The 23,907-nt window shown below is 39.6% G+C and overlaps 1 protein-coding gene across 5 annotated transcripts; it reads left to right on the forward strand.

The window, feature by feature from the left end:
* Positions 1 to 586: 586 nt before the first annotated feature.
* AANAT (aralkylamine N-acetyltransferase) lies at positions 587 to 22,891 on the forward strand. 5 transcript variants are annotated; one of them, XR_012236745.1, is made up of 6 exons: positions 2,076 to 2,259; positions 6,125 to 6,173; positions 14,692 to 14,886; positions 17,391 to 17,545; positions 20,884 to 21,340; positions 21,479 to 22,891. XR_012236745.1 is itself a non-coding variant. In XM_073606200.1 (5 exons), exons 3-5 carry the CDS (start codon positions 14,742 to 14,744, stop codon positions 21,187 to 21,189), a joined length of 606 nt encoding a protein of 201 aa, XP_073462301.1. In that variant the 5' UTR covers positions 587 to 642; positions 6,125 to 6,173; positions 14,692 to 14,741; the 3' UTR covers positions 21,190 to 21,408. The 5 variants fall into 5 exon arrangements, 4 of the variants coding, with proteins under 4 accessions (XP_073462301.1, XP_073462298.1, XP_073462299.1 ...); XM_073606200.1 differs by lacking the exons at positions 2,076 to 2,259; positions 21,479 to 22,891 and adding an exon at positions 587 to 642 and having other exon boundaries at positions 20,884 to 21,408; XM_073606197.1 differs by lacking the exon at positions 21,479 to 22,891 and having other exon boundaries at positions 20,884 to 21,408.
* Positions 22,892 to 23,907: the final 1,016 nt, after the last annotated feature.

The following is a 23,907-nucleotide window of genomic DNA, read 5'->3' on the forward strand; positions in this document are numbered from 1 at the left end:
GTTAGGGAGGTTAAATGATAACTCATAAATGCAATAGCCAATAGTATGCAATCAGAGTTCATTCTGCTGAAGTCTGACAAGAAAAAATAAAATCTGATTGTAGGTCAAATAATTGGAGAACTAGCATATAAAGGAATAAAAATCTCTGGAAGCTGTACCCAAAAAAGGCCAACAGAGGGCAAAGGACTAGTCATCAGTATTGCCTGTGGTTTCTTTACAGCTGATATTTTCCCATTACTGACTTACCTTGTTCTGCACCGTGTTTCTATGTGGAGTTGGCTATATGGATAGAGGCAGAGCTTTTAAAACCTTATGTCAGAGCCTCCAGCAAGAAAACCTATGAGCAGCACAATAGTGACATCATCAGTTCTCATCTTCTGAGATTGTCTTTGTGTGGAGGTGACCATCTCGGTAAAGACAGGGCTTTCCATTTTATGTCAGAGCCTCCAATCAGCAGCACTCTAGTGACATCCCCAAACCTCACTTCAGTTCCCCTGAGACTAGCAGTTACATGCACCAGTGGCTTAGATCTCACACTGCAGTTATACAGCTACGAGGCTGGAGGCACAGGGGTGCCTAGGCACACTCACGAATCTGGAAGTGCACTGTTTTTTTTCAGAAGGAATTCATATTTTCAAAAAGGTAAATTTTTCATGGTGCTGTTTAGGCACAATTAACTTTTTTGAATATCCCATGTACAATATCAAATCTTTATTTTGCAATAAGAATTCTTAATTGAATAAGGCCAATGTGACTTTTCATGTGTTTCATACAGGTATGGTGCCTTAAGTACAAGAATTACTAAATATGTGTATATACGATCATTTTTACTTTAGGTTTACTGGCCATTGCATTTGGCTTATGAATTAATGAGCAAATAAAGTAATTAAGATTATGGCAAGAAGAGACTAAAGGTGCCAAATACATTCATTTGGAGGGCATTTTGACTTCTTTATTCCCTTCTAACCATAACTATAATTTTTTATATTTGCTTGTTAGTTCTCAAGCCTCACTCCATGGAAGTTATTATTTCCTTATACTGCAACCGATGATGGCCAAAAAGTCTTGAACAACTGTATGCAGTTTATAATAAATGGCTCTATATTAGCACTATAAACTAGTGGTTTTGAATGTGCATTTGACCATTGGGGTATAAAGAAATGATTTACATGATTCAGCCTCTTCTCCTTAAACAATAATCCTCTTATTTTTGGAATATGGGATGGAATGAGACATGTGAATACCTTGCGTTCTAAGAAGGCTTTACTCTGCTGTGCTGCTGATAAATTAAAGAGGAGTTCAGAGTGTTTGGACAAAAAAGGATATTTCTTTTCTTTTATTGATTTTTACTGGTATTATGTAAAGTGATTATTTTACTTTAATATTACAATTTTTTAAGATCGTTTTACTTTTATTATTTCAAAACTATGTCAATCTTTTTTTATATATACCTAAAGTGGAACCCCACCTAAACCATTTTTTTTGTTTTGGTTTAATTTCTGTTTGGAGATTTCCACTCACTTCCTGTCCTGGTGACACCTGGAGAAAGGGACACTATAGAGATACCAATCTCACAGGGGTTCTATCCCATTCTCACTCTACCAACAGAAAAAAACGTTTTTTTTTGTCGCTATATGTGTCTTCATTGCCACAAAAGGAAGTGATTAGTAGAAATTTTACTAATACAGGCAGCAATAAAACCTGGTAAAGCTTCTATAACCTCCTTGCTCTATAAAAAAAAAAAAGGAAGTGATTGGTAAAAATTTTACTAATACAGGCAGCAATAAAAGCCAACAAAGCTTCTATAACCTCCTTGCTCTATAAAAAAAAAATAAAAAAAAAAACAGGTTTAGCATTTAACCAACATTTAAATCTAAATATCTTTTCATCTAGACTGATCTATACCATTAATTTATCAAAACTGATTATTGAAAAGGATTTATTACTTACTATTAAATAAGTTAATGAAAAGTTCTGAATCCACAGTGAAATGCTACTGGGAAGCTAAGGTAACTGCAAACCAATCCAAAAAGTCATAGGCAGAGAAGAGATGTGCTACCTTATTCTGTCTGCCTGTCACCCGTGAAAACTTAAACCCTTCATGGGAGTCACGTGAGTGATAAATATCTTAATTTAGAAGATGTCATAAGCAGGCAGCTCAGGAGATCAGTGAACACAAGGGACACCTATTCAACTGTCAGCTCCAGACTGCCTGGCCCCGCTTAGGAGCTGTCCGTTCAAGGTCAGTGCTGAACCCAGGTAAGCAATGTTATGGGGAAGAGGTACAAATGCAACTAAACAGTTCTAAATAATAATAAAAAAAAATTCTAGCTTATCTCCACTTATCAATCTATACCCCTTACTGCTAATACAACAAACTTGTCTTATCTTAATAACATCTAATCAGTATTATTTGAATGTCTGGATGCAATTAAAATGCCCTCAGCATCAGCTTAATTACTCATATTAACCATATATAATTTCGTACTTATATATTATTAAAATGGGAACATCTGTACCTCACATATGTCTTCATATTTCTTATTCAGCAGAAAATTCTTAAAAATACAATCGTGTCTTATACTTTAATAGTTTGCTAAATGTGCTAAATTGCTTATTTTAAAAAAAATCTGATCTACAGTATATCTGCAATGAGAAATATGTACGTGTGTAAGTAATGAACCACCACCAAACCTGCGCAAATAACAAAACCCAATATACAATAATAATAACAATGATAATAAGAGCAGATCGTTGTAAATAAATTGAGTGAAAAAATAATGAATTAAAAGTTAATTAATCAGAACCGCTCTCTCTCAAAAAATACTATTTTAAAGTGCAAGTATCTGTGTGTGTATTTATAACTTTTGGAATGGGCACAAATACATTTCGGAAAACCAGTTTAAAGTTTAACAGATATTCAATCATATACTTGTGATGGTAATGTAAAGCTATGCATCTGTGAGTTACTTGGAATACCCTGACAAATTGTAGGAGTGCTTTAAGAGTGTAATGCAATAAGAAAGAGTGTTAAGAAATACCGACTTACAAAAGTCTACAAAATGCTTTTTGTATGTGCAAGATAATAGTGATTTTCATAATCCTTTTTTTCTCACTTTTTCTTATAAGTGATGCAAAAATGTTTTCAAATATATGTTACTTTTACGTGGTAATCCGGGATTTATTCCTTAAGACAGGAATCCTTTTGCGCTTTGATGTATCATGCTTTTTAACTATTTTGTTTTCCATAAAGCTTTAGCAATACATTTTTAGCTAAGCATTTTTTCCTTTACAATTGTTCCCTTATAAACCAATCCTCTACATAGCAATTTTATTAATAACAGTATCTCAATTCTGACGTATGTTTGGGATAAAAACTGTATGCCACAATTAGCACCAAGGATAGGTTGCAGGAAATCACTTCAGTTGCCGATGTGCTTATTTTTTCCCGTGTAGCAAATGTTATTCTAAAACAAAAGCTGCAATCATCTCGGGAAAATGTTTTATGCATGAGACCAATATAGGAAATTCACAATTTTAGCTGAATACTAAATGTACTGGGGGAATTACATTCACTAGCTATTTGCTTTATGATAGGCTTTGCAGTAGTTTTGCGTTTTGCTTGGTTTTCACTGAGTGGTTTTATGTTTGGTTAGGCTAAAAGGTATGCAGAGTATTAATTTGTTAAAGTCAATGCCACAAAATATATAAACAAACATAATTAAACACACCGCAGTGAACAATGGTAGACATTTTGTATTTAAGAGTTAACATCTGTAATATTGACTCAAATAAGAACTGTGTGAATTGCCCAATAGTAATAAAGCAAATTCAAACATCCACTGTAAAACTGAAATGGCAGACATTTGTATTTCAAGGTTAATATCTGTAATAATAGGTCGGGTCAATTAAAGGCTGTGTGAACTGCCCAATAGTAATCAAGCAAATTCAATCTTCCACTGTAAAACTAAGAGTCAGTCTGATTGGTCGAGACTGTGAGTAAAGCAGTTGTAATTTGTTAAGCAAGTTGCAAATTTAGACCAGTCTAATTCCCGCTGAACCGGCCAAGATTCGAACCGTCTATGGCAGGCCTAAGTCTAAAACAAAATCTGCTACAATATGGCCTTTTTCATTTGTAAACAGAGAGAATATATATGTATATATATATATATATATATATATATATATATATTCATATATATATATATATATGAATATATATATGAATATATATATATATATATATATATATATATATATATATATATATATATATATATATATATATATATATATATATATATATATATATATGAATATATATATATATATATATATATATGAATATATATATATATATATATATATATATATATATATATATATATATATATATATATATATATATATTGAGAATCATAACAAGATCAAGTTCAAATTTTTCTTTCTATCAGGCAGAAATATTATGGTCAGAGCATGATTTAAATCCCCACTGGTAATGAATGGCAAAGCTTTCTGTATAGTCTATTAAGCTTAGCACTGCTTTTTTATGGCAAATATTTTGGCACCTGGAATTTTAGCACCAATACTCCATTACATTTATGTCACTGAAATTTACTAATTTCTGATCTCAAGGTCAGCCATAATCCTTTCTATGACGGTAATAGCACAGTAAATATCAAATTGAAAAGCCAATCCTATCACTAGTAATACTGTAACTGAAGATTTTAGCCATCAAATGTGTGTCATGAAAAATCAACGATATTAATGGTAATAAAGACAATTACATTTTCACTTCTGAAATTAAAATGCACAATTTACTGCTAAAATTCATTGAGGTTGATTTAAGAAAACTGGAGAGTGCATAAGCTGGTGCAGCTCTGCATAGAAACCAATCAGCTTAATTGAACAAGCTGAAGTTATAAGCTGATTGGCTGTCATGCACCAGATTTTGAATTCACCAGTTTTAGAAAATCAACCCTATTGCGTTATTGGTGCTAAAAAAAAAACATGTTGAGATAATCACATTGATTGTATGATTATGAATGAAGAAAAATGACATCCTACATATTAAAGTGACCCACACTAGATAACAAACACGGAAAAAAATGCTGCATGGAAAGGAAGATTCTTAATACTTACCTGTCCCAGCACCTGCACTTTGTTTCACCTTTTCCACCTTACCTGGAGGTTCTTCAACATTCTGCACACTTCTGGGAGTGTCGATCTTTTGTTCCCCGCTGCATTCTCTGGTTCCTTCCAATAGCCCCTAGGTCACTACTTTAGTGATGTAGGGGTCAGTGGGAGGAACCATAGAGCACAGAAGGGGGGGGGTTCAATCATCCGACACACCTGGAAGTTTCAGATACAGACACTCACTTGTGATAGTACATCAGCATTATTGGTCTCAAAAACACACTAAACGTGATGATGTCACTTCCACTTTCCAGCACATTTCACCATTACAGATTCATTAGGAGTTCGATACAGATAAACCAGGGGATATTTAAATAAGCACCCACTCTAGAGCAGATATAAGGGCTCCCAACAGTCAGGTTATGGTCTGAATTTCATTCCTTTCCTATATGTCCTCAACTGACTTTGAGTTAATACAGGTAAATCTGAATGATAACATATCTGAACATTACGCTAAGAATGATTGACTAAGCTGGTGTCAAAGGATTTAAAACTTCCGTTCTATACATAATCTCCCAACAGTGCTGTTAACCCAACATGAACCCCAGGCCCTAGCATGTCACTGACTGCCAATATATGTTGGGACCTTTGGTTAACCAGAATTTGGAGAAACGAAATTACCCAGCTCTAAACTTTATTACTATTTGACACCCAAATATGTATACAGTCTAGTTTAACGGTCATTGCTTCTTCTAAGAAGATTGTCCTAATCTATTCACTTTTCTGGTGCCATGCATTTAAAAGCACTGAAATACAGTTTTTGGTATTGCTGTTAATTTTATTGAGTCTGCTTAATGCTTTTAAATGTGCAAGAGTACTACATGTTTTTTTTTTTTAATGCAGTAAGCTAAATTAAGATCTAGCCATGTAGGAACTATTATGTTTTCAACTGGAATATCAAACAATTAATTACATGTTTTTCTGGCAGGAGAACGGAAAAGTGTGAACAGGCCCTGAGGACATCAACCAAGAGTCAGGTAGGAATACTTCGACTCCCATAGTTGTACATTGTGCATCCATAGCCCATATTGCTTTTTTTATTTTACTCATGTGTTTCTGTGTTTTGTAAAAGAAAATCATAAAGGTTAGTTTACCTTTAGGCTGGGTTCACATTGATACTACACGACAGTCACACGACTGTCATCCTACTTTGCTCTGCGACATCAGTCCTAAATCGGTCCTACATCCATCCGACTTAAATGAATAGAATAAAACTTTGATCCGACTTTGTGATAGTCTGACTTGTCCTTTGACTAATCAAAACAATCCCAGTGTGACATAAATTCCTTTTACTGCTGCTGTAATCACCATGTTGGATGTCAGAAGCCGGATGGTTAGGACAAGGATCCTACTTTGATCCGACTTCAATGATATTAAATGGGCTGAAGTAGGATCAAAGTCGGACCAAAGAAGTGCAGGGAGCATTTTCAAAGTCGGACCAACTTGTGTCAGACCAGTTAAGACGGCTCTCATAGGGAAACATTGATTTTCACACGTCATGCGACATGAACTCCCAATGTCGGAGCGTTTGTCGTACAAGTGTGAACCTAGGCTCATAGAAAAACTGCCTATGCAGGTAAAGGGTGCCTGTAAATGAAAACAAACTGTGCAGCTTTGACTAAACCTGAATAATGTCCTTACTATAGGTGTAGGCCATTTATGTAGCTCCTGAAGCTTGACTGAGACGGTATCATCCCATCCTGCCTTGCCTTGTTGCTAGGTTGTTGCTAAGATACTCCCAACTAATTCAAACCCCCTTGCACATGCTCTCTCTCCCCTGTTGCAGTAGATCTGAACTCAGCGATGCTGCGAGGCAGGAGATAGTGGACTACACATGTGTGGGGGTTTGTGCACTCCCTCCTGTGATACTGGGGGTGAGCAATAATGGCCAGGAGTGTCTTAGCAGCATCCCAGCAACAAGGCAGGATGGGTTGATGCCATCTGTGGGAGTTTCCTAGCCAGGCTTTGGCAGGTACATAAATAACTTACAAGGGCACTATCCAACTTAAGTCAGAGCTTCACAGTTTGTTTTTATCTACAGATGCCCCTTACCTACATAGGCAGTTTTTGGTAAAAGTAAACTGTGCTGGGACCAATCCTATTTAATTTGTTCATAAACGACCTGGAGGATGGGATAAACAGTTCAATCTCTGTATTTGCGGACAATACTAAGCTAAGCAGGGCAATAACTTCTCCGCAGGATGTGGAAACCTTGCAAAAAGATCTGAACAAATGAATGGGGTGGGCAATTACATGGCAAATGAGGTTCAATGTAGAAAAATGTAAAATAATGCATTTGGGTGGCAAAAATATGAATGCAATCTATACACTGGGGGGAGAACCTCTGGGGGAATATAGAATGGAAAAGGACCTGGGGATCCTAGTAGATGATAGGCTCAGCAATGGCATGCAATGCCAAGATGCTGCTAACAAAGCAAACAGAATATTGGCATGCATTAAAAAGGGGATTAACTCCAGAGATAAAACGATAATTCTCCCACTCTACAAGACTCTGGTCCGGCTGCACCTGGAGCATGCTGTCCAGTTCTGGGCACCAGTCCTCAGGAAGGATGTACTGGAAATGGAGCGAGTACAAAGAAGGGCAACAAAGCTAATAAAGGGTCTGGAGGATCTTAGTTATGAGGAAAGGTTGCGAGCACTGAACTTATTCTCTCTGGAGAAGAGACGCTTGAGAGGGGATATGATTTCAATATACAAATACTGTACTGGTGACCCCACAATAGAAATAAAACTTTTTCATAGAAGAGAGTTAAACAAGACTAGCGGCCACTCATTAAAATTAGAAGAAAAGAGGTATAACCTTAAACTACGTAGAGGCTTCTTTACTGTAAGAGCAGCAAGGATGTGGAATTCCCTTCCACAGGCGGTGGTCTCAGCGGGGAGCATTGAAAGCTTTAGGAAACTATTAGATAAGCACCTGAATGACCGCAACATACAGGGATATACAATGTAATACTGATACATAATCACACACATAGGTTGGACTTGGACTTGTGTCTTTTTTCAACCTCACCTACTATGTAACTATGTAACACTTTAAACAATCAAAAATTATTCTAAGAGTCCAAGAGTCCATTTTGTGAGCATGGTCTATTAAACTGGATTTCTATTTTACGTTTAGAATCACTCTGTAATAAAATGAAATAGCACAGTTGAGTATGATCCGTGATACATTTTTAATTTGCGCTAATAGTTAATTTTTTAGGACCAGCTTTTGGGGGTCTACACCTTTCTTCTAGGTCCAAGCAGAGAGATTTAGAAAAATGTTAGGACTAATCTGACAACAATCTATAAAAGACAACAATCTATAAAAATATCACACACGCAGGTAAAAGGAGTGAGAAAACTAGTCTGAGCCACAAAGGTGAGAATAGTCATAAACATTTTTGATAGTAATTTAGACAGTTGAGGTCCACGTTTAAAGTGGTTGAAAACCCTTACAGACCACCTTTTGCTACAGGTAAGCCTAAAATAAGGATTACCTGTAGCTACCCCGGATATCTCCTAAACTGTCCCCTGTATTTGCATGTGCTGATGTCATAGGCACATGCGCACTGACACAAACTGAAGCAATGGCACGTATGTGCCGTTGCTTCAGGGAGTGTGCCGTTACCGCGCGCATGCGCGAGAGTGACGCCATCGTGGCTCCGGCCAATCACAGCGCCGGAGCCGCGATACCCGGAAGTAACCCCCGGGAGTGATGTCGTCAGCCGGTGCTGTGTACGGGCACCGCAGCGAGGGCTTCAATCTCAGGTGAGTATTACATAATGAGCTAGTATGCTATGCATATTAGCTCATTATGCCTTTGTCTTGCAGGTGTTATTATTTATTTTTTTTTTTTTTAAAGTGGGTTTACAACAACTTTAATTTGGCACTTATTGTGTTAAAAAGAATTATAATTCCTAGTTCAAAGTTTTTTCCTTTCATAAGTATTTGATATTTCCCTTTGAACCTGAAACATTTGTGTCTTGCATGGAGTTGTCTAGTTGTGAGAAACGATGTCCCACAGTTGTCCATTAATCCTTTTTTTTACATTTTTTCAGTATCGGCCGGTTCAACAGAAACTGGCCAACATTCGGTCAGTGTGTACAGCAGCCTATCCAACAGAAGTCAGTTTAACGACCAGCTTCTGTCGAATGGGCATGCTGAAAAACCATTGGCTGCCAGCGCTGATCAGTGTGTTCTGCCAGAGGGGCAGTCCCCTTGTCAGAACATAATAGCACAGCCGGAGGGGAGATCTCCACACTAACATCACTTAGTACGGCGACCTCTCTTTTTTTTTGTTCAGCCGGCTGGGTTGAGTAAAACTTCTAGTGTGTACCTAGCTTAATTCACATCAGCCACTACTTTACAATGCAGCAGCTGGTGTGTGATGCGGTGCAGTGGGAGCTCCACAATGCGGTTGCACTGATCACACCTCTTTACACTGTTTAAAAACTTTATTGAAATGTCACTGTGAAATTTCATAACGTCGTTTTGGCCATTATGCAGTGTGAGGCAGTGGACTGACCAAGTTGAAAAAGTACAGCCTTTTTTTTGGGGGGGGGGGGGGCAAATGGTTTGTTTACAAATGGCTTTTTAAAGCCCTTTGTGTTGGGGCAAGGGTCTGTAGAAAAAGCAGACCTTCCGTTTGCCATGGAAGGTCCAGGTTAAAGGTTCCTCTTGTGTATGACACTTTTTGATGGATTGATGTGGCTGAACAGTTGTATTTTTCATTGTTATGTTGTAAGTGTAAGGTTTTGTTGTAAGTGCACTAATACGGCTACAATCACTTCATTAAATAATTTTAGAAAAAGTGACACACGAGTGACATAGGAGTGTCGTACGTTTTCCTTTTGTAAATAAAATCATAGATGTGGCTTACAAGCAAAGCTAAAGTAGTTCTTAAGTCAGTTAGCTAATCCCTGATGACACAGCCATCTATTCACTTTCCTAGCTTAATATGATATGTTAGTAGGATTTACTCTGAAGAGATAAGGATTTTTTAAACCAAGAGCAGGCAAAACATATAATTAAACTAACTAAAACCATTAAACATGCTAACGATCTATATGTACAGAATTAAAAAAAAAAATATAGAATTAAAAAAAAAAAATTATAGCATTTCTGTCAAAATAAATAATGATCCAATGTCAATCTTTTATATTGCCATGACCACAATAAAATGAAATCTTTACAATTAAAGAGAGGTTGCTATTATATCACCCTGGCTGAAAATACTAGTTTCCTGGATATCATGTAAATTCAATGCTTTTAAAGCAAATCTCCAGCCTTCTGCACACTAGCATTCCCTTCCCTCTCCTTGCACCTATTTTTCTTTAAATTCCTTAAAGCGGAGCTCCACTCCAAAGGGTAAGTTCCAGTTTAAGCACTCCTCCCTCAGTCCTATGCCACATTTGGCTGACTTTTAATAAACACAAAAAAGTCTGGAGCTCCCCTTTAAATGCATACCTTAGAGCTGAACTCCAGGAATGATCCTTTTTTTAAACTTTTATTGGTCTAGCTTGGTTGCATCTAATCCTTAAAGCCCTACTGCAGGCAGATAAAAAAAATGATCCCTATCAGTGGGGCTGTGCCCGCACTGCAAGGGTTAATTGCTCTTTTTTTGTCTACGGACTTACCCGATCCTCCGCTCCCCCCCTCCTGCTAGACTGGTCCCTACAGCAGTTGCACCCCCACGCTCCACTGGTCTAGGTTCCCTACTACATCAAGACCAGATCATAGTTCATAGCCCTGCTCTGGATGTGAGGATGCCGAGGGACAGCCCACCGTTGAATCATGGGGCAGTGTCACCTGCTGGGGGAGCAGAGGATCAGGTAAGTAAAACGGTTTCTTCTCTCCACTGGACAAAACAAGCAATTGTCCCTTGCACAGCCCCAGTGCAATGGACAATTTTTTTATTTGCCCAGAGTTCCCAGAATCTGTGGGATCGCGAGGGATGTATAAATTTACTGTAGTAGCCTGTGCTACATACAGTCAGCATTGGTATCTTCTTGGTGCTGCGCAAGTTTCTTGTTTTCTATATACTGAACACAAGGGTTGGCTTGCTCTGCCATTCAGAGAACGTCTTGTATCTCTTTCAATACATATAAGACTAAGATTTTTTCCCTTGAAAAAGTCACATGACCTGTGACGCAACGCGTTGGAAGGAGTCAGTGACGTCACGTCCGAGTGTTTGTTTTTGCTGAACACGCTGGATGTGCAGTGAGGAGGAAAGCTACGTTCTTTACACTGATCGTTCAATATGCGGTATACACTAAGGCAAATGTGAGTGTGTATATTTTGTATTAACCGGAGGCAATCACTGTATTAGCAATGTTGCACAATGATGATATATTAAATTGTTTTGAGAAATCAACTCATCCTGGAGAGGCTGGATTGCTTTTGGAGACATTAAGGAAAACGGCTTGCACTGTGTCCCAGGATCGGAACACACACAGGCTGAATTTTAATAAGGATCTTTTGTGTCTGAAAACTTATGGAAGGTGAGCAGGCAGTTCACACTGAGGTGGTGGTGACAGAATGTATGTCTTTCATTTTTAATATTACTTAATCGTTCCATTTTATGATCATGGTCTAAGGATTTTTTTACTACAGTTAATATGTGGTAATTAGACATTATGGAAATTAACCTCCCTGACGGTATTCCCGTGTTACTTACCTTGTCCCCAGGATCCCGCTCTGTGTGCGAGCTGTCCTCCGCCCGATCTATCACAGAGCCGAGCTCCGTTCCCTGTGAGCATTGCGACGCACAGGGACAGAGAACGGCGCCAAATTCAAAAAGTAAAAAACACATTACATATACAGCACATTGTAATCTTACAGATTACATTACTGTATCAATTTATTTCACCTCCCTTTTGTCCTAGTGGTTTGTCCTATGCCCTGCATGCAGTTTTATATTATATATACTGTTATTTCTGCCTGGAAACTGGAGATTGTCCATAGCAACCAAAAAGTGTCCCTTTACATCAAAAGCGGTTTTAGACCAGCTAGAAAACAGCGATAATAAATTAGAATCACTTGCAGAATTGAGCGATAGTGATTTGTGGGAAAATCCATCATAAATCACTGAAAATAATGACAGCGACAATTCTGCAACTGAGCAAATTTCAGTGTTTTTGATTTGATTACATTATTGAATAATTTTTATTATATTATTATTTGTTATAATTATTTATAGTTATTTATTATATTATAATTTATGATTTCATGTTTCAAACTTTATCATGTCCGGGATGTCTACTAGACTCTTGTTTTACCTAAGAATTACAGGCCTACAATATAAAACGCCAAATTTCCATGCAAAATAATTGTACCACTTTCAACATCAAAAATCTGACATAATCATACCGCCAGGGAGGTTGAGCAGATGTGGATTTTTTATCGCTGTGAAATATTATATTTTTTATAGGTTCTAGTGCCCTATTAATCAATAAATATAAAAATATAAGACGTTCTCTGATTGGATGAGGCAGAGAGGAGGGGTGATGTCACAATCTCCTCCTCATCCTATCTGTGCACGCTCATTGAGCTTGGTGAATAAGGTGAAGATGTGTTTGTTTTTATTAACCAATCATGTGCAATGCAAAAAAAAAAAAATCCTGCACATGACTGGATAATTAAAGTCAGTACAGCTACATCTTTATAACTAGACTCTCTAAATATGCAATTTACAAAGTTACCGTATAATTGACATCTAGGGTAATGGCCTTTAGGCTGCATTCACACAGCGTTTTAAATTGATTTGACAGCGCTGAGATGTGAATGACAAAACGTGGGACTCGCAGTTGAGATGCCATTCATTTGAATGACATCTCAAATCGCTGTGCAGATCTGCCGTGATTGTTGCACGATAAAACACGCTCCAATCATGGCAACACGCATCGCCGGACGCATGTCGTCCCAAAATAGTTCAGGAGCTACTTTGGGGCGACATGCGTCCCACAATGCGGGTTGCCACGATTGCAGTGTGTTTTATCGTGCAACAATCACGGCAGATCCGCACAGCGATTTGAGGTGCCATTCAAATGAATGGCATCTCAAATGCGAGTCCAGGGTTTTGTCATTCACATCTCAGCGCTGTCAAATTGCGGCAGATCCGTGGCAAATCTGCCGGCGATTTAAAACACTGTAGTGTGAATGCAGCCTTAGTCCTTTAGCAAATCAACCCCAATACCTGAACTTACAGTGGTTTATAAGATCACTTGTAGGCTGTCAAACAAAACTACATTAAGGGTCAGTTCACACCATAGAAACGCAGTCCGAATGCGTTCCAGATGCTTTTCTGCATGCGCGTTTTTGATGCGGTCCAGTGCGTTTTTCCCCATCTTTTTTCTTAACTTTAAGGGGCCAGTTCACACCACATGCAGTCCAGTTTTTTTCTGCATCAAAAAAGCATGGAAAGTAGGTTATATGGTTTTTCAATGGCATAGTTCACACCAGTTCTTGCAGTTCCAGTGCGTTCCAGTTTCAGAAAAAAAAAAGTAGAACATGCTGCATTTTTCCTGCACTGGAACGCTGTCAAGCGCATCAAAAACACACTGGAATGCACCAAAAAGCACCGGAACACATATGTCCTTATATAAGGTTAAGAAAAAAGAGAGGGGGGGGAAATGCACTGGACTGCATCAAAAACGCACCAAAAACACGCATGTAGAAAAGCATCTGGACCGCATCTGGACTGCGTTTCTATGGTGTGAACTGGTTGTTAATAAGGATATGTGCATCCCAGTACGTTTTTGGTGTGGTCCAGTGCATTTTTTATGCATTTTACAGCATTCCAGTACAGTCCAGTGCAGTGCAGGAAAAATGTAGCATGTTCTACTTTATTTTCTAGAACTGGAACACACTGGAACTGCAAGTACTGGTGTGAACTATGCCATTGAAAACCATATAACCTACTTTCCATGCGTTTTTGAGAAGAAAAAAAGAAAAAAAACGCACTGGACTGTATGTGATGTGAACTGGCCCTTACAAAATGTTAGCTGTCTGTACAATCAGAGAGAAGAAGTAGATAGATAGATAGATAGATAGATAGATAGATAGATAGATAGATAGATAGATAGATAGATAGATAGATAGATAGATAGATAGATAGATCGATCGATCCAAGTCATACCTCTACTCTGAAATGATAACATTTGCTTTCACAAATAGAAACTCACTAAATATACTTGTTACGGGAAAGGTATCCACCTGGGTTTCAAAATATATAATATTCCAAAACATTATATTATAGCATTATGCATGCTGCTAGAATCCTTATGAAACAGGACAAAATACACTTTAAAATTATAGGTTGGAAATACATTTGAATATTCATAAGCTACAATGGATTTTTAAATGGATATGGCAAATGAATCTTCTGACACTGTTAGTGCCCTCTGGAGTGTGAGTCATGGAGTCACTGTTTATAAAGCATGTTCAAGAGAGGTACTCACCCATCTCCAACGGGTTTTTTCGTTGATACAGGGTCTGAGAGAGAAAGAGAGCGAGCCATCGAGCAAGAACCATATCCTGCCATGTCCGTCCTTAATGCAGTACCGTTCATGAAACCTATCCACATTCGGTCACCTCGCCAGCAGAGACGACACACACTGCCTGCCAGTGAATTTCGTTGCCTTTCTCCAGAAGACGCAGTCAGTGTTTTTGAAATCGAGAGAGAAGGTAAGTGATTAAAATGTGGAAAATTTACTGTTTGATAAAAGCCATTTTTTTTAACCGAATGACAGTCACCAGCCCTCTGCTCAGGGAGCACTGAGAACTGAGGGATCAGCAGTGTTTGATCGCTCAGTTCTCAGTGTCAGAGCCGGCAGGGGAGCCGGCCGGCAGCATCGGACTGGTAAGTATGATTTAAAAAACAAACAAAAAAAACAAAATACTTACTTCTCTTGTAGCCACTCTGGCGGTATGATAATGTCAGATTTTTGATGTTGAAAGCGGTACAATTGTTTTGCATAGAAATTTGGCGTTTTATATTGTAGGCCTGTAATTATTAGTAATAACACACTTAAATCTGTCCAAACAAGAGTCTAGTAGACATCCCGGGTATGATAAAGTTTGAAACACGAAATCATGAATTATTATATAATAAATAACTATAAATAATTAAAAAAAAATAATATAATAATAATAAAATTAATTTCCCAACGATTCACTATTGCTCGATTCTTCAAGTGTTCCAATTTACTATCGCTGTTTTCTAGCTGGTCCAAAACCGTTTTTGGTGTAAAGGGACACTTTTTGGATGCGATGGACAGTCTCAAGTTTCCAGGCAGAAAGAATGACAAATATAGTATAAAAGTGCATGCATGGCACTGGAAAAAGCACTAGGGACAAAAGGGAAGTGAAATTATTTGATACAGTAATGTACTATCTGCATATAACATGCACCTTAACTTTAAGAGGGAAGTTTCAGGAAAAAAACTTAAATTTTAAATAAAGGACTTTGAAGCAAAATAAGGGTCAGTGCCCATCAATGCATCCTTATCAGTGCCCATCTGCAGCCTCACCAGTGCCCATCAATGCAGCCTGATCCAATACAATCTGCAGCCTCTAACATGCCCATCATTGCAGCCTGTTTAGTGCCCTTCCGCAGCCTCTAACATGCCCATCATTGCAGCCTGTTTAGTGCCCTTCTGCAGCCTCTAACATGCCCATCATTGCAGCCTGTTTTGCCCTTCTGCAGCTTCTAACATGCCCATCATTGCAGCCTGTTTAGTGCCCTTCTGCAGCTTCTAACATTCCTATCATTGCAGCCTGTTTAGTGCCCTTCTGCATCCTCTAATGCCTCGTTTCCACTGAGCGGATCGGTTCGTTACGCTATTTTGGGTGTTTCCATTATGAAAGCGGCCCATACAACCGAACCATACCGTTCCATTCAGGGTCCTGCTTCAGATGTGGGGCCATAGAAAATGGAACGGTTCGGTTAGGGCGGAGCTACGATACATTCCACTGATTGGCTGACAGATAACCCTCTGCTGTGCTATGCTGAGGCATTTTTTCTAAACCCTGTATGGCCCCTTGTGGTCCCACTTGCAGTGGAAACGCTCACCAGAATAGACCGGACCATTCTAGGCCATTCAAACTGTACGGACCCGAACCGATCCGCTCAGTGGAAATGAGGCATAACATGCCCATCATTGCAGCCTGCTTAGTGTCCATCTACAGCCTCACCTTTACCGATCATTGCAGCCACACCAGTGCTGGATTACACAGGTCTGCGGTCTCCTGTGTACCCAGCGCTCAGTCACTCACAGTTCCGCCCGGCTCATATGATAGACAGAACAGAGGTCCAATGCCGGGCCAGGGGGACGGGACTGTGTGAGACTGAGCAGCGGATACACAGGAGATCACGGCTCTGTGTCCTCCAAGTACTGTAAATATCTTCTAAATGTGCACAGTTCAGGAGATATTTATTGTTTACCGTGCCGATGACATTATGACTTTGCAAAATGATAGAGTTGATTTACTAAAGAAAAATAAATTATTCACTTAGGCAGGCCGTATACAGTTTGAATCTTGGCTGAGATTTGAACTGTGTATAGACAGGCTGAATGTACCAAGTTGATCAATTAGCTTGGGTACAACCAGCATGCAAGGTTTTACCTGCGATTATCAATAGCGGCTGCTATAGTCTCTAGCAATAATCACTGTCTTCCCTGGCGGGGACGGCTTCCCTCACACTCTCGGGAGAAGACAATGGCCCGGCAGGAGGAAATTAGCAAATTTCTTTCCTGCAACCCAGGAAAGAAACTCGCTCTGTGTATGGCCGACCTTAGTAAAGTGAATGTTTATTTAAGCCTGGTACACATTGCAAGTTTTTTTTTGCTTCAACCCAGCAGTTAAAGCAAAAAGTTTTTGGGGTTCAAGCAATATTTGAGTAGTATATCATATATGTTGCTGATACACAGGGGACCAAAGAAACTTGTGTTTATTTTCTTTTAAATATGTGTGGTTTCATTCTTAATAAACTTTGTATAAACTTTTTAAACCTATGGAGCTGTCTGTCCCATCTGTACCATTGAAGTCCGATCAAAATTTGGGATTTAGTTATTAGGAATTTTTCTATTCTAACAAATGTGTTTTTGCAGTTATTTCTAAAGATATTATATCTGTGTCTTTCTAGTTTTATGTTAATTAAATGTCCATGTTTTCTTCTGTCCTTCCAGCCTTTATATCTGTATCTGGGGAATGTCCCCTCCATCTGGATGAAGTCAGACAATTCCTGACACTGTGCCCGGAGTTGTCATTGGGATGGTTTGAAGAAGGGAGGCTTGTGGCATTTATCATCGGGTCCTTATGGGATCAGGACAAGCTCAGCCAGGTAATAGTAATGAGAAGTGTACAGGCTGCTGTGAATTTAATTCTAGATTTGGCCATCTGCATTTAATATCATTGACATCAGAGGGAAGGGCAAAGTTACAAAACTGGAGGGAGGAGTCTGTGTTAGTCCATTTGATAGGTAGTCTGCCTTTACTGACTGCTCCTTCTGAAAATGCTAGTTGCCTGGCTGCCACATTGATTCAATACATAAAGCTGTAAAAAAAAAGTATTCCGATTTTTGACTGATCTATATACAGTAAAACCTTGGTTTGAGAGTAACTTGGTTGGAGAGCGTTTTGCAAGACAGGCAAAATTTTAAAATAAATTTTGACTTGATATACAAGCGATGTCTTGATATACAAGTAGCGTCACGTCACAACTGAATATAAAAGAGAAGAGAGGCGCCTCTAAGTGTAGCAATATGGTTACATTTAATGAAGGTACAAGATTTAGCAAGTCACATGGTTGATGATTAAAACAGGCACATCTAAGTATGCAGGCATTCGGGGTAAAGCTGTCCACATAGACAATCCCCCGCACCACCATTGATGTCATCCCTTCCACGCTGCACTTTATGAGCGGTTCAAGCCTGGCTTTCAGATCATTCTACTGCAGGGTAGTCTTCCCGGTCACAATTGCAGACTGACAGCGGTGAGAGCCAGCGGTGCAGGGGGCGGTCTATGTGGACAGCTTTACCCCAGATGCCTGCATACTTAGATGTGCCTCTTAATCATCAATCATGTGAATTGCTAAATGTTCTACCTTCATTAAATGTAACCATATTGCTACACAAAAGCTCCATACACACTATCAGATTTTCTGCTGAGTTTTGTCTTCAGATTTACCAAAACCATATAATATGAGGTCAAACCTTAGGAGTTTCACTTTGTATGCAATCATCAGGCAGGCCCTTGTACTACATGGTTTTGGTAAATCTGAAGACAAAAATCAGCAGAAAATTTGATAGTGTGTATGGGGCTTTACAGGCGCCTCTATTCTCTTTTATACTCTGGAACTCCTGCTGGATTTTGCTTCTAATCCCCTTGTGGAGGCTGCCATTTGTGGATGGACATTTTATGGTTACACAACCTTGTCACAGTGCTATAATCTTATTATATGAACTATAAACTGAAAGATTTATGAATAAATGGTTGTGGAACGAATCATCTTTCCATTATTTCTTATGGGGAAATTTGCTTTGATATACAAGTGCTTTGGATTATAAGCATGTTTGTGGAATGAATTATGCTCACAATCCAAGGTTTTACTGTACATATTTCAGGCTAGTGGCTGAGATTCCACTGAGGCCAGGCGTTCTGAAAAACGGTCAGGCAACTAGCATCTTCAGAAAAAGATCAGCCATGATAGTGCCATAAGTCTGCCATGACAAGTACACATTAAAGTAGTTATTAAACCTCTGCATTGTTTAGCTTAAAGTGATTGTAAAGGCTCGTTTTTTTTTTTTGTTTTTTTTTTTAATGACAAACATATCATACTTCCCTCCACTGTGCAGCTCGATTTGCACAGAGTGCCCCCGAACATGAACATCCTCTTCCGGGGTCCCTCAGCGTCTCTCATGGCTCCTCCCTGCATCAGACAACCCCCTAGGAGAAGAGCTCTCCCGGGGGTTACCTTGCGGGCGCACTCCCGAGTCCAGCATTTGCATCCATAGACACGAATGCCGGACTCAGCCCTGCCCCCGGAACCTGTGTCATTGGATTTGGTTGACAGCAGCGGGAGCCAATGGCTGCGCTGCTATCAATCTATCCAATCAAGAGCCGAGAACCCCGGGCAGAGGAAGAGTGCATCTCCGCCTGGTGAAATTCCAGGGCTCAGGTAAGTAAAACAGGGGGGGCTAGCGGGCCGGTCACTGCCAGGTGTTTTTTCACCTTAATGCATAGGATGCATTAAGGTGAAAAAACGCGAGGGTTTACAACCCCTTTAAGGCTGGGTTCACACCTATGCGAATTAGATGTGAGTTTCCCCGCATTCAATTTGCATGACAGGAGATTGTGACTAGCTCTATATGGAGCCGGTTCACATATCTGCTTTGTGGCTGTGGAGCTGCTTGCACAGGAAAGCTGTGTGTCTTTGGCCTTGTTTCAGGGCTGAATTAAGGCAAAAATTTGGCCCGATTCATCCCTGAAACAGAGAGCAGGGACACACCGGACCCCTGCTGCGAGCCCCATTCATCAGAGGTGTGAACCCAGCCTAATGTCCTAGCCTAATACATCAAGCACAATAAAAGGAACCTTTTTTAGTAAAATATTTGTTAAAATTCTCACCCCAACACTTACTGTTTACAACTTTTAACGCTACTGTATTCTTCTCTCTCAGTGCTTCTTCCCTGAGCTTCCAGTCTTCAGAGGAAGGAATGAGGCCTCATGCACATTGGGTCTTTTCTAAACACTTTTCTCTTGCAGGAGAAAAGCAGCTGCGAAAAACACTTCTAAGTCACATTTTTTCAAATGTGCTTAGATGCGTCAAGCGCTTGGGCATTCATTCATTTCATTGGCTAGGACATTAATTTGTTCTGGCCATTGAGATGAAAAGACACTCAAGCGCTAAAAGCACTCAGTGTTCTTGTGCATTTAGGTGCATCAGGTGTTTTTTTCTACTAAACGCTCCTCTCTTGAATGAATAAATGATGTTTTTTTTCTGCCTCTAAACTCCTGTAAAGCCTATAGTGTGCACGGACACATAGGTTAACATGGAGGGGAGTTTAGAGGCAGAAAAAAAAGTTTTGAGCTCAAGTTTGTCTGGAATCAGTCTGTTGGCTTGCAGGAGGGAGAAGGAGAGAAGGGTTAGGCTACTGGGCTGTGTGTTTTTATTGATACACACAGTGTAGGGATGCTCAAATCTTTCCCAATACAGTTGGCACAGTGTCAACGGTTTCACTAGACAGGATGTAAGGAAGAATGTGTGTGTGTGTGTGTGTATATATATATAAAAAAAATTTTTTTCTTGCCTGTGTCCCTGATGTAGATTTTTCCTCACTTCCAGCCTTGTCAAAACCATTGACAATGAGGAGAAATCCCAGATAAGCAGCAAACACCTGACATAGGTTCTAAGCCTTACCCACTTTATGTAAAGTGAAAAAAATGGCTGGGTTTTGGTTTATGGTTCATGCACCAATCATTGCTTGTAATCTAAATAGTTCATATGTGTTGGAAGCATACATTGGCAAATGATCCCTTTAATTTACAAAATTGCCTCTGTAGCAATTGTATATGTTATATTAGCTTTTTAACAAAAGTTGACATTTCTTTTAAAAATATTTCTTCAGTTATGTTTCCATAATCATTTTTCATTTACACGTGTTGCCTCTTTTCCCTACAGGATGCCCTCACCCTGCACAAACCCCATGGCTCTTCTGTCCACATTCACGTCCTTGCTGTACATCGCACATTCCGGCAACAAGGCAAGGGTTCCATCCTTCTGTGGCGTTACCTGCAGTACCTGCGCTGTCTGCCTTTTGCACGGCGGGCCGTGCTCATGTGTGAAGATTTTCTGGTTCCCTTCTACTCCAAATGTGGCTTCAAAGCTGTGGGGCCCTGTGACATTACCGTCGGCCCGCTGGCTTTTATTGAGATGCAATGTCCGGTCAGAGGTCATGCCTTTATGCGCAGAAATAGTGGATGCTAGCCCCTTTTCATTGCAAACTTTAACTCTATTAATTCCTTTGCTTATCAAATGTTGCGAGACATTGCAGGGCAATACGATTCAACCTCTGTGCTACCAAAGGGATTAATAAACTCACTGCAGGGGCTGTCCTTAGCGTTCCATTCATCAAAAGGTTAAGGCCATAAGCCTGCAGTGATGGCGAACCTTGGCACCCCAGATGTTTTGGAACTACATTTCCCATGATGCTCATGCACTCTGCAGTGTAGTTGAGCATCATGGGAAGTAGTTCCAAAACATCTGGGGTGCCAAGGTTCGCCATCACTGCCATAAGGTATGTTAACCCAAAATCATTTTTTTTTTTTTTTTTGTATTTTTGGCATATTGCCTCACTGTACACAGTTTTCTCAAGCATACCGTTTGTTGTGAATTTGTTGCAAAGGTTCTTGACAGAAGATTCTGCTAGTAAGGGCCCTTTCACACTGGGGCGGCGTCGGCGGTAAAGCGCCGCTATTGTAAGCGGCGCTTTATCGGTGGTATTCGGCCAATAGCGGGGCAGTTTTACCCCCCACTAGTGGCCGAGAAAGGGTTAAAAAAACACCGCAAAGCGCCTCCGCAGAGGCGCTTTGCCGGCGGTATAGCCGCGCTGTCCCATTGATTTCAATGGGCAGGAGCGGTGAAGGAGTGGTATACATTCTGCTCCTTCACTGCTCCGAAGATGCTGCTAGCAGGAATTTTTTTTCCCATCCTGCTAGTGCACGGCTCCAATGTGAAAGCCCCGAGGGCTTTCACACTGGAGAGACAGCAGCGGCACTTTCGGGTCGGTTTGCAGGCGCTATTATTAGCGCAATAGCGCCTGCAAACCGCCCATTGTGAAAGGGCCCTAACAGGACTTCATGTTGCAGGATAACAAGGCTAAGCTGCTATCTTGCAATCAGAAGCAGTGCTGTCAGCCTGCCATGCGCACTCCTATATTAGGCAGTTGGGCTTCTTATCTTATATAAGACAGTGTCTTATGCCCCGTACACATGATAGGAATTACCGTCAGAAAAAACTTGGATGGTTTTTCCGACGGAATTCCGCTCAAGCTTGCCTTGCATACACACGGTCACACAAAAGTTCTCTGAACTTTCGACCGTCAAGAACGCGGTGACGTACAACACTATGACGAGCAGAGAAAATGAAGTTCAATGCTTCCGAGCATGCGTCGAATTGTTTCCGAGCATGTGTGATTTTTTGCGCGTTTGAATTGCATACAGACGAACGCATTTTCGGACAGGAACTTTTCCTGACCGAAAAATAGAGAACATGCTCCTAATCTTTTGCTGGCTGGAATTCCGCCAGCAAAAGACCGATGGAGCATGCACACGGTCGCATTTTCTGACAAAAAGCTCTCATCTGAGTTTTGCTGGCTGCATTTCCGATTGTGTGTACGTGGCATTAGTTGTCAGCCTGCAACAGCCCTGGTAATGCAGATTCACAAAGAACTATTTGCTTAAGAAAACCGTATATAGAGGGGGCATGATGCCACACATACTAAAAAAATTGATTATGGCTTTACATATTCTTTCCTTTAATAAGGAAACTTACATTGGTTGAGTTTGTTGATGGGAAATGAAGCCCCTGTGTATCTCTTGTAAAAAAAACATCACTCTCCTCCTTCCCGATTTCACTGTACAAATCCCTATCAATTCACTGTCACAATAAATATGTATTTTTGTTTGTTTTTTGGCTTTTCTGTGTCATTATTATTTAAAGCTTTCATCCAAGATACAACTAATGTGTTATGCCAGCAGCAGGAATGCCACATATCGAGATACAAAATAAAAATTTGCCTTTATTAAAAAAGCATGTTATGACATGGCATGACATGGCATGACATGTTATTTTACATAATGTTTTGCATCTCGGTGTGCGGCGTTCCTGTTACTGGTGCAATTGGTTGCTTTGGAGGAGATGAGCCGAGCCAGCACCTGAGATGTGATTGTGGAGTGTGGAGCCTGATCTCACCTGAAACGGCATATGAAGTATTAGAAATTGTATTATGGTTCAACAAACAGGCTAAAGGCTAAAATTCAAATGTTGGCACATCAGAAGAAGAATTTAAAAAAAAAACATTGACACAAATTTTCTGTTTCATCCAGTGAGATTTGAAAATTACAATCGTGTGGTTGTCCATAAAATGTTTTATTCAATTGTACCCTGACTTGAAACTTGAAATTGAAAATAAAAATTAAAAACAGCCGCACTCCAATTAGTTCTTCTTGCAGTATTTTTAACCACTTGCCATCCCAGCCATTTCTGACACTTCGCTCCTACATGTAAAAATCGACTTTTTTTTTGCTAGAAAATTACTTAGAACCCCCAAACATTATACAGTGAGGGAAAAAAGTATTTGATCCCCTGTTGATTTCGTATGTTTGCCCACTGACAAAGAAATGATTAGTCTATAATTGTGATGGTAGGTTTGTTTTAACAGTGAGAGACAGAATAACAACAAAAATGTCCAGAAAAACTCATTTCAAAGAAGTTATAAATTGATTTGCATTTTAATGAGTGAAATAAGTATTTGATCCCCTATCAATCAGCAAGATTTCTGGCTCCCAGGTGTCTTCTATACAGGTAACAAGCTGAGATTAGGAGCACTCCCTTAAAGGGAGTGCTCCTAATCTCAGCTTGTTGCCTGTATAAAAGACACCTGTGCACAGAAACAATCAATCATTTAGATTCCAATCTCTCCAC

Source organism: Aquarana catesbeiana, linkage group LG12 (assembly GCF_042186555.1).
Source record: "Aquarana catesbeiana isolate 2022-GZ linkage group LG12, ASM4218655v1, whole genome shotgun sequence".
Classification (NCBI taxonomy): Eukaryota; Metazoa; Chordata; class Amphibia; order Anura; family Ranidae; genus Aquarana; species Aquarana catesbeiana.